Here is an 18,765-nt window from a genome sequence, read left to right on the forward strand (position 1 = left end):
AAAGGAGGAGAGGAGAGGAGAGGAGAGGAGAGGAGAGGAGAGGAACAAGACAGAACACCTCCTCTTTGGTTTCTTTGGAAGCTTAAGCCAAAGGGGATGACTAATGCTTTCTAAAGTCCACTTTCTTGCTCTTCTTAGTGCAAATGGCTTTGGATTCCTGTATGGGGCAGCAGCCTCTCTTCAGCCTTTCCCTTAGGCATCTGTGTTGTACCAGCTATCAGGAAGCCCTAGAAAATCATAGTTGGAAAGACTCAGGAGAATCTGTCTCCACCCCCTCATTTCTCATTTCATACAGTAGAAACTGAGTGAGGCGGGGATCTTGCTCTGCCAGGACCTGGAACTCGAGGCCCCAACACAGGACCGCAGCTTCCTGCTTAGTGGGCACACAGAACAGGCCTCCTGCCAGCCCCAGGAAAGAGGCAGTACATGAGCCAGCTCCCAGTGCCACACCACCCACAGGAAAAGCTGTACCTTGTCTCCACTGACAACAGAAATAATTTGGGTCATTCACTGAGATACTATTCATTGTAGAGCAGCCCTTTCCCTACAAAACTCAAAAGAAATACCATCTCAGAAAACAGAATGAAACGTTATCGACAGTCATTTTCCGCTAGTCAAAATCGCTCAGGCTCAGGGAAATTGCAGTGCATTTCCATTTGGGTTGCCCATGTTTAAAGCAGGGAGAGTCATTCTTAAAATAACCCACCCTGAGGCAACGGTGACCCTGAGAAGCTGTGGACTGAGGCCGCTGGCTTGAGGAACAGCTGTTTGCTCTAATGCCTCTCTAATAGGGAACATGCAGTGGCGTGCGGACATGTGCAGACAGGAAGGAGACCAGTCAGCTCTTGCAGATGAACAAGACAGAGTTTTGTCATTGTCAAGAATCAGTACTTCGTGACTAATCCATCTTTAGTTGTAGCTAATTTTCCAATTCGGTAATCATGGAGGCTTACAGAATATTAATTCTGTTTGTAGAGTCCAGTTTCTTCTTGACAGCCTTTTATTGCTTTATTCACTGGTGGCTTAAAACTCACAATAGTTCCATGAACGAAAGAAAGGATGTGGACAAATACACTTAGAAATCAAAATCATTCCCAGGGCTCCCTCAGAGTTAGTACTAACTCAGTGAGTACCTGTCATGCACCTACTGTGTGCCAAGCGCTGTCAGATATGAAGCACACAGAGGTTCTCAAGCCTGACTGAGTGTCTCAATTCTCTGGAAGGGCTTTTAAAATGCAGATTCCCAGGCCTAGTGGCTCCGAGCCTCACAAAGACCTCCCAAAGTGTGCTGGCTCTTACAACTAATTGGTTCAATTTTTCTCATCATTTACTTTGTAATCCTTCCTTTTTCAGACTTTGTATCCAAACTCCTAAGTGATACTCCTCTTTTGCCCACTGTCCACTTCCTCAGTCCCAGCTTTTGAACTTTTTCCCTATCTGTATATTAAACCACTGTTTCCTAAAGCTCACTTTGGGGCTCCACCCAAGATCTACTGAATCAGAAACTCCAATGGTAGAGTCCAGCCATCTGCATTTTAATAAATTCATTGAGAAGTTGTCCCCCAGAGTTTCCACCAGCATTCCATGGTGGGTTTTCATATGGCAGAAGTGGCAGTCCCCATTGTTAAAACAGGCAACTAGAACATGGCCATCCTTTGGGGATTTGTCAGAAGTTTCAGCAAGGAGACCAACATCAGATTTCACAATAGAGCTCTTTTTGCCACCAACACAAATGATGGATTAATAGTAAGTGATGGGGAATCTAAGTGTCATGGAGTCACCTAAAATGACCCAGAAAGATAGGAGAGGAGTCTGGGAGTTGGTGGGTTCTCTGGTTAGGGCATGAAGAGGCATGACTATGCCTCGTGCCTGGTGGTACAGCTAATGCTAGCACTTACTCACTCTGCTAGGTGTGTGCACAGCCAGTGGTGTGATGACTCATGCTTATGAGCCTGCTCTCCACCAGATTTCACCCCTGCAGTCACCTAGTACACTTTGCAGGCTCTGTAAGCAGCACGGCAAGTCAACCCCTGCACAGAGCAGAGACTGAGGCATGGGGTGCAATCAGCAGACCACCCCCGCATCACCTTGCCCATCTGATCACACAGCTCACACTGCAACCCGCTGTTCAGGAAGGTGACATTTTTCTTCACTCCTCTGAGGAGTGCAGAGAAAAAGAGGTCATTTGATGCATTTCTGGGTGGGGTACAGGAAGGCAGGTGGGAACAAGAAGAACAGAAGTAGAGAAGGGAATTCAAAAGTAATGTTGTATACTTCTGAGCCAGAGGAAAAGCAGATGTGCCACCAGAACTTCAGCCCTTATGCATTTCACTCAGGTGCACACTCCCTGCTGAGCCCCATTCTAGCCACAGCACTTCTGAACATTTCCTAGTCCTTAGACAAAACAGGGAGCTGCGTGTGGTGCCATAAACTCTGCTGCCCCTTCCTGAGGTTTTGCGTATCACACAGTCCCATGTTGAAACAGAAGGACCGCTCCAAAGGGTTGCATATACAAAGGGGAGACAGTGTTAAGGGGCCCACGGAGGCAGTGAAGCACCCAGGGACCAGCAACAGGGAAGGCTGTCATATCCTTGACCTACAGGGACGAAAACAGTGGCTCTGGGGAAGAGAGCACTCACTGGGACCTGGGACCATGGGGCAAGAGGCAGTGATTGGAATCCTCTCCTCCATCTGTATTCATATGGCCCTGGAGCAAAGGACACCTTTTACATTTTCAAATGGCTGTGGTTCACATGGTTATATAAGTACTTACGTAATGGCCTCCATTTTCCTCTTGACCTGCAAAGTACCTTCTTTACTCTCTGGCCCTTTCTTTAAAAACGTCTACAGACTCCTGCACTATAGGAATGAGGCCATTGCTGAGGGCTGAAAGACAGGGGCAGAGGAGACGGAACATTACCCCAACCCACCCTCATCTTGCTCTCTTATCTCCTTCTGGTTTCCCACATTGGTCAAGGGGAAGCCAGCTGGTGTAGAAACAGGCTTCTGAGCTACAGAGCAAGGGAGGCAGAGAAATATGTCTCTTCAATCATGAGGAAGAGCTACTGGAAAAGAATCCCTCCACCCTGCTACCAGCTCTGGTTTTAATCTCTCTGGTGACCATATATCAGAGTATGACTTCACTTGTCTAAAATGCTCAGTTCTAATTTAATGAGAAGCGTGGGGTATTGTGAATCTGGGGGGTGATTTACAGAGAATCACCTGCCCATGTTGTGCCTGTGCTAAACAGAGAACAGCTCCACCTAGCACAAAACTTTCAGCAGGTCCTGGAAAAACTCCTTGCTCCCCAGCAAAAGTGGCCAGAATTATATACATATTTAGGTGGATTACATTAGAGTCGCTTTTTTCTATGCATTTCACGAAATAGCATTTAGAAAGTGAGTGCAGTTGCTCAGCAAGCCCAGTGAAGTGGAAAGGGGCCATGACGTGCTCTTCCACCCACTGTCCCCCAGCCTACTTTAGGGCAGCAACCACACTGACCACACTTCTCCCCATCCTTGTTCTAGGCCCATGATCAGGAAAATTTCCCTGATATTTAACCTGCATTTTTTTTTTTTTGCTCAGTTTTCACCCCCTAGATTTACAATACCCCACGCTTCTCATTAAATTAAATCTGAGCATTTCAGACAAGTGAAGTCATGCTCTGATATGTGGTCACCAGAGAGATTAAAACCAGAGCTGGTAGCAGGGTGGAGGGAGGCTTGCAGCCATTTTCTTCTTTTCCAGTAGCTCTTCCTCATGATTGAAGTGACAGAAATGACAGCTGATGGACAAAAATAGGACCCTGGATTGCCAGGGAGGTGAGCTGGTACCTGTAGAGGAACAGACTACAAGGGGCAGAGTTGGTCAGTCCCACTTGCAGGGTTGAGGAGGAGGGAGGTCTTCTGAATCTTTTCTGGAAAGCCAGCTGTCATCTTTGACCTTAACACCCTGACCTTATAATCAAGCAGCATTCAGTCATGACCCTGTGCTGGACAAACTAGAGAAATACATTTTCTTCAGATGTACCTTTGAGGTTAAACAGATTTCCTCCCTCTGTATCTACTTTTTAGAACAGTTCCAAACTTTTCTTAAAGAAAAAGCAGGGGATGGGGATGTTATGCTGTATGTAGGGTACACTTCCCATCTTATTCATTAATTAGAATTCATTAATTTCATTGAGAGGAAGCCTGAGTCATAGTATCCACTATGTATGTCAAAGTATACAAATTTAGATGTCAATCCTGTAAATTGAAATAGCCTCAGAATTTTCAACTTCTAACTTCCAACTAGCTAAAGCAGACAAGTGGGAAGATACAGCTGCTGCCTAGCTGGGGGGAAAAGAAACAGAACCGCAGGAGCAGCATTCATGGGCCAAGGCGCTTTGAGGGCTGACTGCAGAAGCTTTCCCAGCTCAGGCTTCCTGCGCAGAAGGAAGCAGAGCTAGTGTTTACGTGGCAATATCCCGTTTGTCTATCTTTTTGGATTCCAATTGTTGTCTGAGGCTGAGTGAGATAGAGTTTGGAAGCCTGGAGTTGGTAAATTTCTCATTTTATTTAACTGTTTCATAGTGCAGTTTTGTCGGCTTCATATGGTAGAAAGCTATTTTTAAATCCTAGCTAATGCTCTCTGGCAGAGAGTTCTGAGGTTATAGAGAAATCTTTGTTCCAGTTTGACAAGAGCAGTTCTAACATTTCACTGGGGGAGTAAAGATGGGAGTATAAATTCATCATGTGGGGAGGCTTCCACACTTGGACCCCCAAATCTGAGATAAGCCCAGTAATATTGGCCTCAAAGATATTATAAGTAGACCCTTTTGCTACTGTCTTTAAATGACAGCCTGCTGCCTACATTCAGGAAATCTAGGCTCTAAGAGCCTCCATCTTGGACTTCTTTTTAATTTTAGGGGGGCTTTTTATTATTCTCATCTTAGCCAGTTGTAATCATTCTTTTTCTAAAGCTTTCTTTGACTCTTGCCTTAAAAGCTACCTGGTAAAGCAGCCAAGGAGGAGAGCTGTGTAGATCACCCAGATCATTTTCTGTGCCGCAGACTGGGGACTTTGGGGTCATTTGGGATCAGACAGAACTCAGGACATCTAGAATACAGTGGAACCAGTCTTTCCTGGGTCGGAAGTGCTAATGACAACGGTTCACCTCATCGAAATGCCCTGCACGTCAGTCTAGATCCCAAAGGCTAACAAGTTGTTTATTTCTCAGAGACAACCTTCCAATGTAAAAACTACTGCTCCTCCCATTTGCAAATGGAAAAAGCAAGACAGAAAGAGGTTAAGGAATGTGCCCACATTCGTACTGCTAGTATAATGTTTCTTGTTTATTTTATTAACTCCAATACATCCATTTAGGCTGGCAATTAAGTCTGACATTAATCAGTGGACAGAGGGAAGTCAGGGAGCCTGGAGGTAAAAGGCTACTCAGAAACTCTTCACAGATGAGTAAGCCTGGGCCAACGCAGGAGCCATGGAGGTGGTGGGACCAGACTGGGCAGGGAGAGAAGATGAGAGAGCTGCCACAGAGAACCCATCCCCGAGATGTGCTTGGCGCTGGCCATGAGGAAATGACAGGAAAAGTTAAAATGGTCTTCTTGTTTCAGGTTGTGCAAAAAGGGGGAAGAGTTTAGGCAGAAGAGAGTTCATTCAGTTTGTGACATTTGGCTTTTCATTCCTGCAATCAGCAACCTTACGATTAAGACTCTATGGATCACTGTGTAGCCACATCTGAGCCCATGACCACACCAAGCTGAAGACAGAATTTGTGAGCTGTGAAACTCAATGAAAGCACTCAACCCAAGGGACTCAAAGAAGCTGGAGGATCTAAGCAGAGAGAGACAAGAGGGAGGAGGCCAAGGCTGTGTCTAGAAGAGAGAGCTCAGCACAACAGATTGCTTAAATAAGCCATATAAAATAAATGTCTGAGTGTTTGGCAGTGTGGATGCCAGTGGCGGCCTTAGCAAGAGCAGCTTTGGTGGGGAAATTCAAGCAGAAGCCAGACTAGGGAACAATGAAGAGGGATAAAGCTGCGGGCTGGGGAAAGCGGCACAAGGAAACTGGAGGATGAGCAGATGCATCTTACGAAGTTTAATTTATTGGATTATTACATCCTCTATTACATGCTCTTCTAATCTTTCTACAGAGCTGCCCAAATTATCATTTAATGACTTTACTAGGATCATAGATCACATGTAATGAATACTTTATCTGCAACAAGAACCTAACTTGAATATTTAGCTTTAAATCTTGTAAGTCCACAGTGTAGACAGTACTGTTATTGTCATTGTAATGATGAGAAAAGGAAGGCTTAGGAAGATGAAATGCCTTGTCCAAGCATGTGCAAGCAGTGTGTCCCCCTGGAGGGGGTCCCAGCTACAGATTCAGACAGTCTGACTTCAGGACTTCGTGCTTAAGCTCCGCAGCACGATGTGTTGCCACAAAGGAGGACAATTTACTACCTTTCCTCTGTGACTGTACATCTAGGCTGTTTCTACTCTTATACTGAGCACATAGTTCAAATTTCTTCTGAGTTAATTAGTATAGTTCTTCAGCAGCCACATTTTTAGCTGCCCCTCTTTGATCCTCACTTGTCAAGGAGTTGAGTGATTACAGACGCAGCAATGTGGGTGGGCTGATTTAAAAAACCAAATACTGGAAGTCCATCCCTGCTCCTCCTTAAAAAAAAAAAAAGAGGGGGCAGGCTGGGAGAGGCATTCATCCAGTAAATCCACCTGGTTAGATCCTGAACTATAAATGCTTATCCCAAAGAACCTTAAAGAGAAACATTTAGCTGATGATTGAAATCATTTAATGAAGAAAATCCTGCTGAACACAGCAGTAGTTCTGCTCACCACTCTAAAGCCATTTCAAAATATTTTCAAAGGCTTTTGTAAATTCCTTTCCAAAGGACATAAGAAACACTACACTTGGCAAGATAAAATTTAACCCACAGAAGCTCAAGCAAAATTGTCAACGGATCAACAGAATAGTGCGCTCCCAGACTCCCCTGCACACAGGCACACACGCAGTTGAAACTAAAATTTTCACTAAGTGATACTTACCCTCATCATGTACTATTAACCCTAACACTTTCTTTTTTGTTCTATTTCATTTTTAAAATTCCACTTCCAACACACGAAATTGGTCTTATGAAATTTAAAGAGCTGCAGCCCACAGTTTAGAAGCCCTACTTCAAAGCTGTGCACAGAAACACAACAGCCAGCTGTGGGTGGGGGCAATCCTGCAGATGGTATCATAGAAAGTATATGGGCATACCACAGAAAACAAAACCAACAATTGCTCAGCTGCTCTGGAGCTGGCATTCCAGTGGGCAGAGACAGCAGCTGAGCAAATTAAACAGATACATACCAGGGAATGATAAGGGCTATATTGGCTTCCTATCACTGCTGTAACACAGTACCTCAAAGTTAGAGGCCTAAGACAACACAAATTTTTTGTCTTACAGTTATGGAGGTCAGAAACCCCAAAGGGGCTCGGTGAGCTGAAATCAAGGTGTTGGCTGTGTTCTGCTTGGGGGTGCAGGCAGCCATTCAGTCCTTTGTCTGTTCCAGGTGCTGGCAGCTGCCCACACCCATGGGCTTGTGTCCCCTTCCACCTGCAAAGCCAGCCTCACTGGGCTGAGTCCTTCTCATAATAAACTGCTTTGTCCCGGCTTCTGCCAGCACTTCTCTGGCTCTGCCCTTCCTGACTCCCTCTATAAAGATATATGGTTAGACTGGGCCCACCTGGATGACCAGTGTCCCAATACCCTTAAGCATATCTGCAAAGTTCTTTTTGCCATATAAGGTAATGCACCTGTCAGGTCCCAGGGAGTAGGGATTTGTTTTAGGGGTACACTGGTCATAAAATGTGAAAATCTTGGCAGATTCACTCTTGGCATATTCACTCTTCTTGACCATCTGTGCTGTTTGCTTCCTCTCTCTCTCTCTCTCTCTCTCTCTCTCTCTCTCTCTCTCTGGAACCTGGGCCTACAAAGCAAGTTGTAGCTGAACAGGGAGCCCAGCCAGAGATCTGCATCCCAGGGGCCTTTCATGGGCTTTGTCCTGTCAGGAGGGTAAAGAATTTTCCCAAAATTCTCATTTTGGTCTTCCTTTATGAACTCTGAACACCAGAGGGAAAGAAGAAGTATTAATGGAGGTTGAAGGGCTTGACTTGTGATGTAAAGATATGCCCAAAGATGTGGGGAAGACAAAGCCAAGCGCCTAAATGAACTTCCTGTGTGCAAATCCAGCGCTGCACTCAAGTGGCAGGTGTGCCATTCATGAGCACCGGGGCCCTCTGTATGTGTCTCTTTGCCTCCATTTGTGGAGTTTGAATTTTATGTTTAGGGACTGAAGAGTCACTAATCTTGTCACAGCCCTGCTCCCATGCTGTACTGTCCACAGGCGGAAGAGTCAGGGAGAGCTCCATGTGCCCATGGTGGTGGCTACTGGTCTGGTTTCATGTGTAATCTTGGTGCCTTTGTTTTATTTCAGGGAAAACTCGATGCCTTGTGGGTCCTACTGAGGAAGGGATATGATCGTGTGTCTGTGATGCGACCGCAGCCTGGTGACACGGTAGGCCTTCTCTGTGGATGCATGGATACACACACTTCTGTCCTTCTCCTTCTCTGTCTCTCTGTGTCTGTCTGTCTGTGTCTGTCTGTCTGTCTGTCTGTCTGTCTGTCTGTCTGTCTGTTTCTCTCTTTCCTCCTTCCTCTCCCTCCCTCTTTCTCCCTGTATCTCTCTCTCCCTGTATCTCTCTCTCTCCCTGTATCTCTCCCTGTATTTGATACGTTGTCACAAATCAGGTACACTAATTTTCAAAATTCTACCTGTCACAAGACTTTATGCTTTTCTTTGATTCTAAGTGAAGTTTCACAGAAAAATATTGAGCTTCTCAACTTACAGGTACGGTGAATGCTAGAATATGGCCGAGTTGAACTTTGCGGACTCCCAGGAGAGAGCTCCGCTGGGCCTCTGCCACACTGGCCAGTGGCAGGGAAGAGTGCCAGTAACCGCAAGGTCAGGATGAAAGAATAAGAGGCCACAGAGAACTCTTACCATCTTCCAACAGGTGTAGGACCAACCATCCAGGACTATGGGGGATTATTTTATCTCGGGTGAGGGTTGGTCTAGGAACTGCTAGAGCTAAGTGTGAAGTGTCTTTAATCAGGAGGAGTTACAGACATGAAACCCACAAAGACCTTAGCGGTTATCTAGCCTATGTCTGCATTTTTTGCCAATGAGGAAACAGACAAGGAAAATTGAATAATTTGTTCTGGTTCAGAAAATGACACTGCTATTTCTTGTCAGAGCTAGATGCTCTTCTACAATTTTTGCCCTGCAAAGCATGTTATCAAATTCTCCTTTAATTACGAGCAACCTGCATTTTCCATTCACTTTTTTGGGAATGAAGTCCATTAATCCAAAAGCAAAAGGTGTCTAATTTAGATTTCATTTTCAAATCGAGCAGACTTTGATTTAAATATCCCTTCCTCCCTGGCTGGAAAACATTAAGGAAAGCCTCCTAACCTCTTTATTTCATCTTTCTAAAGTAGATAGCCTGGTGGAGAATGGTAATGTTTGTAAAAAAAATTTGATGCAGTGTTGTTCATAGAATAATTTTCAATTAATGTCAAATCTGTTTATGATTATTTACTATGTGTTTTTCTACTCTCTTTGAATGGTTGGTGTCAAGATGAAACCATGTTGTAGTTGATGTGAGCAGGATACGTGCATTTTTGCCCATTCTCTGACATGACGTCTCTACCACACACTAGCAGATGCTGGTAGGCAGGCCCCTGACACCACACTTGCTTTGCTTCTGGTGACAACAGGCATTTTGTGACTAAAGGGAATTAATCTAAAGTTCCACCGCTTATGGGAGCTACTACCCAGCCAGCTCTTCTTCCTCCAAATTGTGGCGGGGATGACAGGTAAACGTGTTGGAAAACCAAGTCGTGTGAATGTTGGGTCAACCCAGCTCTCATGGCATATGGTTCGTTGTTGCGTGAAAGTCAACTGCAATGAATTTACATTGGAAACTTTAGAATACAAATCCTTTGGGTACAGAAATGGACCCCGGCTATAAAGTTAGTATTCAGGAAAGTATTTGGTCTTTTAAATTATACATCTGGTTTCTGTGGAAAACAGGAGAATTTAAGGATTCATAGCACTTATCTCATAGATTAAAAATAATAAAATAGGGTTCAGCGGTACCATTTCTGTGGCAGAACATGCTGGTACAATGTACAATCCTTTTTTATTTTGAGCAACTAACAGAAAGCCTCACTAAGTATGTTAACAGTCTCTTCTCAACTGATTAGTTTGGCAGAAACAAATTGATAAACTGGGTCAACCTAAGAAGTGAGAGGGTAATAAGAAAAAGAAAGTCTTGAAAGAAATGTCATTTATAGTCAGTGTTGAGGTCACAAAGTTGATTGTACAAATCCAAGAACAATGGAATAAAAACTGATGGAATCTCCTTTAATGCATCATACCTAAATTGAATATCTTACTTACTAATTCTGAATGAAAGCTTGTCTTAGCATTAGGTGTTCCACATGTTTTTGAAAAACACAGCACCGCCTTGAGCTTCCACCCCCAATCCCACAAAATGATAGATTTGAAGTATAGGATTGTAAGGGTCAGAACACATTTGAACACATTGTCAGTGCTCTTTCAAATTCCAGTTGTCCAGTTAACTTTGGACTTTCTTTCCAGACATTCTGCTAAAATTACATGACACATGGGAGAAAACAGATGCCCAGAACTGTGTCCCTGTCATCATGGTGGTGGCCACACACTTCTCCATGTGCACATGTAGCTACGCAGGAACAGTCAGGGACAAGGGGAGGGAGCTGCAGTCCACAGCTGTGTTAGGACTTCTCAGGAGAGAACTCCAGGGGCATCCGCGGGCAGGCAGGACCATATTACAGGCTGGTCCACATGCTTCCTCTGCTTTGTTTTGCAGAAACCTTAGCAGACTCATTACAGACCTGCATGTCTTGCCCAGTATTGACTGGGAATTCCTTAGCACTGATTTATGAGGCTGACCACATTTTCCATAAACTCAACATGACTGCTGGAGACATGTGCTCGTGAACAAGAGTCACAGGTTCTGGATTTTTCCTTTAAAACAAAACAAAAACAAAAACCACCAGTTACACTCTCAGTTACATTCTGAATTGCTTCAGACATATATTGACCTCACAGAAACCTGGCAATTCATCCACCTTAGCTCCTGTCTGCCCTGCGCTCCTCCCAGCTAACACACTGCAGAAGCAAGCACAGCCCACCAACAAGTCCTCCAAGCTCCCAAAAGGCCTGACTCCTCCACCCCACCTCAGAGCATGGGATGCTGGCTGCCCGAGCCCAGATCCACCGCCCTTCTCTAGCACTGGCGCCCCACCTCCTCAGTGCTAACCACACCCCACATCAGGGAAAACTGAAGTGGATGACAGCAGCAGCTGAGGGCTTCTCATCTGCTGCCCCTGCCTTCCTCCTCCTGTATGGGGTGGCTTCGGGGACCCATTGTTCCTTGGAGCCCACCAAGAACCCTGCCAACATAAAATTGAAAAACTTCCAAAAGAAACCACCTAACTAAAATATATCTGATCCTAAAACCTGAAAGTTCCCTAAGCCTGTGATGTACTTTGTCATAATAAACTAGAAGTTCCTATCCTATTAAACTAGAAACCGAAACCATAGAGAATAATGTCATATCAAACTGAATCAATACCTTGTATTCGTTCTTTGAAGTGTAGAAGGTGACTTGGATTTACTCTGGGTCCTTGCAGTGAACAAAACTGTAACAATACAGTTCAAAGCCCCAAGGAAGCAGATCATCTAAAGGAAGTAGAGGACACGAGTTTTCAGAACAGATGGGCCAGGAACTGACATCACCATGCAGGCATAACATAAGTTGAACCATATGGCCAGGGTGTAGTAGGTGAGTCCTGTAGGGGGCCAGTGATTCTGAAACTTACATATCAGAACCAGCTAGCAGGCTTGTTAAAACAGGCTGTGGGGTCCACCCTCAGTTTCTGATTTGGGGTGGGTCTGGCAATTAGCATAGCTGATGACCTCCTGGGTGGTGCACTTTAAAGAACCAGTGAGATAAACTGAGCAGAGTGACAATCCAGGCCCCTCCAACCCTGTGAGCTTGGATTCTAAGTTAATACGTTCACAAGGATTTAACCACCAAGTCACAGCTCCCCTGTATTTTTCCATATAGCACACAACTGGAGAAAAATGGTTTAGCTTAAATCTAAATACTCAGTCCCAGTGAGTTGTAGAGAAGCCCTTGCAATTTGTAGACTACTGTTCCTAGATTGCTAATTTCACACACAGAAAGGTAAAGGAATTCAGAAATCAGAGTTCATGGAATGCAGTAATTTCAAACCTGGCTTTAAAGCACTGGATCCCACACCAACATTTCTATTCAATTGCCTGGGAAGAGGAACAGGCATCAGGCTACTAGATGCTCACGGTGATTCTGATGAGCACCCAGGACTGAGAACCAGGAAGCAGGCCCAAGTCCCTACTGTTCATGCAGACAGCATCTTATCTTTTCTTCCTGAAACAATGTAAAGATAACTCTAAGAGCCTCATGGGCATAAGGAAAGTAGACAATTACCATCTTCATGTGCTTTCAACAGTCTTTTTATTCCCAGAAAGCAGGCTGATGTAGATTCCAGCTGTTATTATTGTTACTCCTTGGGCAAAGAAGGTAGAAAAAAGAAAATATTACTCCCTAGTCTTTTCCCACTAAGACAAACTCCACCCCTTCCCTTGGTCCTAAATGGCCCGCTATGTCTTTTGTTTTGTTTTGTTTTGTTTTCAGCTTCTTGGTTGAGCCCTGATCAGGCATCAGGAGGCTGGTACATTCCATTTCTGTCTGCACACAGAACACTCAGGCACTCTGAGCTTATTTTGCAAGGCTTGGTCCCTTCACAATCAGAAAAGACCTGAGGAAACACACACAAACTACACATAAACACTGCTTAAAGCTCAGCTGAAGTCCAGCCCCAGAGGTTGTGAAATCTTCTCCCAGAGCTCCAGCGCCAGGGCTGCCTTCTGCACAGCTGTTTCCAATAATGTACCGAGTCCAGTCACATGGGCACCATGGCTCCCTGATGTCTCAGGGACTAGCATGGCCTGGACACGTTATCTCTAGGGGAGCATCCTCAGGCTGGTCCTTTCAAACAGGAGAGCTCTCATAACATAAGAAAAGCTCAGGGAAAACCTTTGCATTGTTTCTCTCTTTCACATGCTATGCATCTTCTCTTCTTCTTTCTTTTTCCTTCATTCTTTGTTCTTTCTCCTTTACTGCCAATTTTAAATGCTTGCCATGGCTCCCTTCCCTGAAACAGTCAAACATCTACCACTCCCACTAGAAGTCAGTTTTCGCGTGCTTAGTTCTAGCTGCCTAGAGTTCAGCGTGTGATGTGGATGAAACAAGGCTCAAGCACAGAATTAACTGCAAAAGAATTAACTGCAGGGGCTGGTGAGATGGCTCAGTGGTCTAAAGCACCTACTTAGAACAAGCTTAACAAAGCACAGGGACTGCGGTTCAATCCCCCAGCACCGCATGCCAGCCAGCCCCGCCCCCTGGTGGGCTGAGCTGGCCACACACACACACACACACACAAATAAATAAATAAATAAATAAATAAATAAAATTAAAAAAAAAAAAAAGAATTAACTGCAGAATTAACAAACCCAGTCATGATGTTTTAGGGTACTGACGTCTCCATTTGGGGGAGAGAAACTAATGTCAGGAAAGGTTATTCACTTTTCCAGGGACACATAGCTGGTCAGAGGTGGCTCTGGATCTCTGTGCCTGGGATTCCTGAACTCTCTCACTCAGTCAACAGATACAAGCTGAGCACTGTGTTAGTGCTGGGTGTTAACCAGCAAGTCAAGAACAGGAGCAAACAGAAGAGTCCCCAGGTACCACCTAGTGTGAAGGACACCATCATGGCAGTGAGTACAGGGAGTGAGGGCTGCTCCTAGGAAGGCATTGCATCAGCCTTAGGGTCGAAAGTGGCTTCTCAAAGTGACATCTAAGCTGAAGCCAAATAAAAGAGGGAGGATAGTCTAGTCAGAGGAAAGCTTGGGCAAAGATATGCAGGTGAGATTGTGGTTCCCTTGGGAGATGCCACATGCAGGATGGAGGAGGACAGAAAGGCAGGCAGTGAGAGGAGGGACAGAGAGGCACATGCGTTACTGGCCATGGAATCCCACCTTGGAGACAGCAGATTACTGGATGCATAGGCAGGAGCTTGTCACAGGTGTGCTTTAGCAAAATCACACTGAGTGGATGTGGATATGGTGATGGTGAGACATTCAGAGACTGAATGCAAGGGATACTGAGGAGGGCAACCCATTCAGGATCCCTCCTGCCTCTCAGGAGCAATTGCTATTCCCTATTCTTGTACCCCATTCCTTTTCCCCAGTAAATTTTCCCACTGTTAAACAAAAAGAGATTGAGGAAACAGTTGCTGACTTGGTACCTGCTTGGGTGTGGAAGATGGGCGAGGAAGGACACAAGCTTCACCCAAGTGGCAGAGATGGCCATGTTGCATTCATAGGGAAGGAGAGCGTTGAAAGGGTAGAGGGTTGGTAGTGCCTGGAGGATATCAGAGAGATGACCAGGAGCAGGCCAGGACTAGGGTGAGGCAGTTAGAACAGGGACTCTGGGGAAGTGCTAGCTTCCAGAGTTGGGCAAGTATAGGGCCAGCTCCTTCAGGGACCTGAGAGGAAATGTCCCCTTAGACGTTGTGACCTAAACACCCACACACTTCAGCTAGCCCTGCTCCCAAGAGAGTTCTGAGGTGGAAGTCCAGATCCAAGAGTCATCAGCCTTGTATCTGAGACCAAAGTGAACAGACAGGAAGGCACGCAGAATGCAGAGAGAAAGGAGAAGCAGGCTTTGTGACCCCCAAACTCTAAGGGCCATATCCTTTAAATGGGGTGGAAAAGTAAGAGGGAGCAAGAAGACTAAGAAGGGTTCACCCAAGAAGTGGCAGCAGGAGAGTCTGCCATCAGGGAGTGTTCGGGAAAAGGTACATCATGGAGAAAGATGCAGTCAGTGGTGTCAAGAGCTGGGAAACTGAGATGTACATAGAGAGCATCCTCTGGGGATGTTAGTGTAAAGGAGGTCGCCACACCCCTGGCATCCCAGCTCTGCAGCATGATGTGAGCAGAAGTGCACTTTCACTTCAGGAAGAAGAAAATGAAAGGGAAGCTAAGCGGGAGCTGGAGGAGATCTGGAGTTGGGAAAAGGATGCTTCATCAAATTAAGATGGAGCATCCTAAGAACCTAAGTGCAATTAACCAGAGTACAATGGATTCTTCAGAACAGACCAGGCAGAGGAAGGGGTTGAACAGGAAAGCTCACAGGTGGGTTCAGGAGCCTTAGGAGAAGACAGTGAAGGACCTACAGGCCAGAAGTGTCTGTCTTCCTTGGTGATGTGGGTGGCACAGCCCGGCTATAGGCAAAAGGACAGGAAGCTAAGGGCACCCTTTCATGACGTCTGTCTCCATGAGGAGAGTGAGGAGGAGCACAGCGGCTGGTGACAGAGCTCCTGAGGACAAGAAGCAGCCAGCCAGCCGGGAAGCCTGTTGCACCTTCAGAGTGAATTTCTCCACTGATGCAGGCAACACAATACTGCCCAGAGTCAACAGCAGGGCAAAGTGAATCATTCCAAGAGATGGGAGTTCATTTTCTTCAGAGAAAGCAATTGATTTCAAAGAATTTTAGTTACATCTCAACAGGTATGAAGGGCTTTTCTCAGAATTATTTTCTTGTGTTCCAAACAGCAATAATGAAAAGTATCAAGTTATGTAAAAAATTGAAGTCATTATGAAGAGGTCAGGTTTTTTACACAACAGATGACACATTTGTTTTGGCCTGGAATAAACAGATCTTCAGAATTTTTATCATTGTCTGACAGCAGGCTATGAGGTCCCCGACGGATCTGGAGTGCAAGTCCAGCTGCTGGCCACTGATTTGACCTTTTATAAACTTTTGCAAGAAGTGGGTCATGTAAGACAAAAGAAAGAGAAAAGCAAATTACAGGAAATATTCCTAGAGGGTGTGATTTGTTTTGGCACAACGTCTTCTCTGGATGTTTGAATTCTCAGTAGTATTCATTCAGTTCTCACCCTTGGAAATCTTTACTTCATTGCTTCATTGGAATGGGGGATGAGTACTTAGAATTCTTGGCTTACTTTATTGAATTTTAAAAGAACAAGTTCAAAACACTCTGTGCCCACAGCAAAAACTAAATTCTACCCAAAACCTACAAAGTTAACAACTTTTCAGAAACATGTAGTCCAAAGTTGGTGCTGCAAAATATACCATCTTGAGAATATTTTTTCTTGTGCCAACTTCCTTCTGTAGTTGGAAGTATCTCTGAGCATGAAGAAAATTGACAAAATTGAGCCTTTTCTGCTTCTCTTCCTCCCTCCCATCCTCTCCCTCACTCCCAATCCCCATAATCAAACTCCACTTTTCCCATAAGCATGTACATTCACACGCACCCAGACTTCTTCCCCTCCTCCTTCTCGTCTTCATTTCATACCTTCTTTGAGGACTCTCAACTTCAAATTGCCTCATCTCCAGGGCAGCTGTAACAACAGAAATTCAAGTTCTAATATCGAGTTGCAAATAGCAAACAGGGGAGAAGCAAATGCTAGAGACTGAATACGATGGGGCTGGGTAATGAAGCACGCCTGCCCAAATTCTCTGACCTCATTTTTTTCCCTTTCAACCAGAATTCGGATGGAGGAAAGCCGGACTTGAATCTGGGGTCAACATTTTACTCATGTTCACAGTGTGTTAGATAGTTTGCTGCACTGTCAGAACAGTATGGTTATGTCTGCTCACTGAGCTTCTGGGGACCCATTCTGTCAGCTGACGGCACCAGAAGAGATTATCTCTTGGCACATCCTGTAATTCCGTCACAGGTCTCAATTGAGAAGCATTAGAACCTAGGCTGGTGGGAAATTCTGTTCTGGCCTGAAAGTGTTGGGTTAAATCATGGACAGCAGAAGCTGGCCTGGGAGACACACTTCACAAATTCATAGTGTGGGAAAGAGCCAACCTGCCGTGGACATTCCACTCACACCGTCTTCACAGAGCATGTCCATGACCACTCACCTTTACCTGATGCACCCCAGCCCCGTCCCAAAGATGACCTGGTTGGCAGTTCCTCACAAACCTGGTCCCTTCACTTTACAAAGTAAGAAAATAGAGGTCTTAAAAGGTTGTAGAAAGACACACACACAAGCACTCCCAGGTGCATTAGCTCATTTGTTCACCTTAGTTTACCCTTTTTTTGAATATAAGAAAGGGGAGGCTCAGATAAGGTCTCTGCACTCTTCAAGATCACAAAGGATATTAATGGAAGTAGCAAGACTAGAACCCAGCAGCCCTATGCTGCCTGACCCTGCTTGAGTCCTCGCCCAAGGCCCAGAGAAGGGGAGCAGTTGAGATCAAGTTTGCGCTCAAAGAAAGAGGACAGATCCAATTTCAGGATGCAGAGCTGGTCTTCAACACCCCGTCATCTCCCATTCTGTTCTCCCTTCTCCCATCTCCTACCTTTCCATTTTTATACCTTTCCCAAGATGCCCATAAGTGCCAAAACCCTCCCACAGGGGCCTGTTCTCCTGCTCAGTGTGCTGGGCTCCTAGACAACTCAGTGTTCTCTTGTCCTTCCTTACTCCACCTCTCCCTACCTCTCTCCTTACCACCAACACTGTGCCTAAGACAGAGTAAGTGGTTCATTCAACAAGGAGAGCTTTGGTTCCAGTGGTCAACAGTCTAAGCAGACAGGCCATAGCATGAACAAGCAAAATGTCCTTGCAGTGTGTACGTGGGAACAGCCAAGAAAGATCACTAAATTATAATTCCACGTGGTGAGTGGAGTGAAGTTTGGGGTGCTTTGGAGTATAAAGCAAGCAGGTTTAAGCCAGGCTGGTAGTCAAGGAAGATTTCCACAGCCAAGAAACCCTCTCTGAGATCTGAGCACTGTGAAGCAAGGGAAGTTACCCGTGGCTGTGGGGCGCAGCGCCTGTGAGGCCCACTCCCTCTAGTCTGGTCGCATCCTCTGACTAGGTTGAGGTCCACTTCCCCCCTCAGTCTGGCTTTTCTTTCTGCGCTTATGGCTAGTCCCACAAAGTTCAGAGCCACTTTAATTTTAAGCAACATTGACTTTTACTTCCTGAAAGAGGTGAAACCCATTTGAGGGAAGGAACCGTAGCTTTTTTTTGTAAACTTTTCCTCCCAATACTGACGACACACTTCAGTTTAGTTCCTTCTCCCAGGGATCATGACTTTTTCTGCAACCCCTTGATCACAGCTGGTCACTGTTCATAAACTTTTTAAATACTGTCTTCATAGGCCACTTCATGTTACTAGTGAGCAGAGTCATCTTATAAATCCTCTGTTTTCTAATAAGGAGAGAGGTTGCAGGGTCTCCCAGGGGTGCCTACAAATACAATGAGGCTAAAGGACTGTCCCTTCATCACAATTGCTATTGTGATTGCCCCTTATTAATAACTTTGACTTCTTAAAATCTTTGCAAAAAGAAGTTAATATTTTAAAAATTCTGAGGCTTTACTGTTTTTCTTCATGCAAATGCTGTAGGAATAAATTTGTAATATTTAGAGTTTTCTATATTTTCTTCTTTTTGGCTCATACGGTGGAGAGCAGAGTCACATTCAGAACCGGCAGCGGTGACAGAGTT

General features: G+C 45.1%; 1 protein-coding gene across 1 annotated transcript in view; it reads left to right on the top strand.

The window, feature by feature from the left end:
- Antxr1 (anthrax toxin receptor 1) overlaps positions 1 to 18,765 on the top strand; it is a 236,553-nt gene that overhangs the window by 180,678 nt on the left and 37,110 nt on the right. The window contains exon 17 of the mRNA XM_004634035.3: positions 8,504 to 8,584. Coding sequence (XP_004634092.1) covers positions 8,504 to 8,584 — 81 coding nt within the window. The remainder of the gene's footprint in view (positions 1 to 8,503; positions 8,585 to 18,765) is intronic.

Source organism: Octodon degus, unplaced genomic scaffold, assembly GCF_000260255.1.
Source record: "Octodon degus isolate 3935 unplaced genomic scaffold, OctDeg1.0 scaffold00058, whole genome shotgun sequence".
NCBI classification, from domain to species: Eukaryota; Metazoa; Chordata; class Mammalia; order Rodentia; family Octodontidae; genus Octodon; species Octodon degus.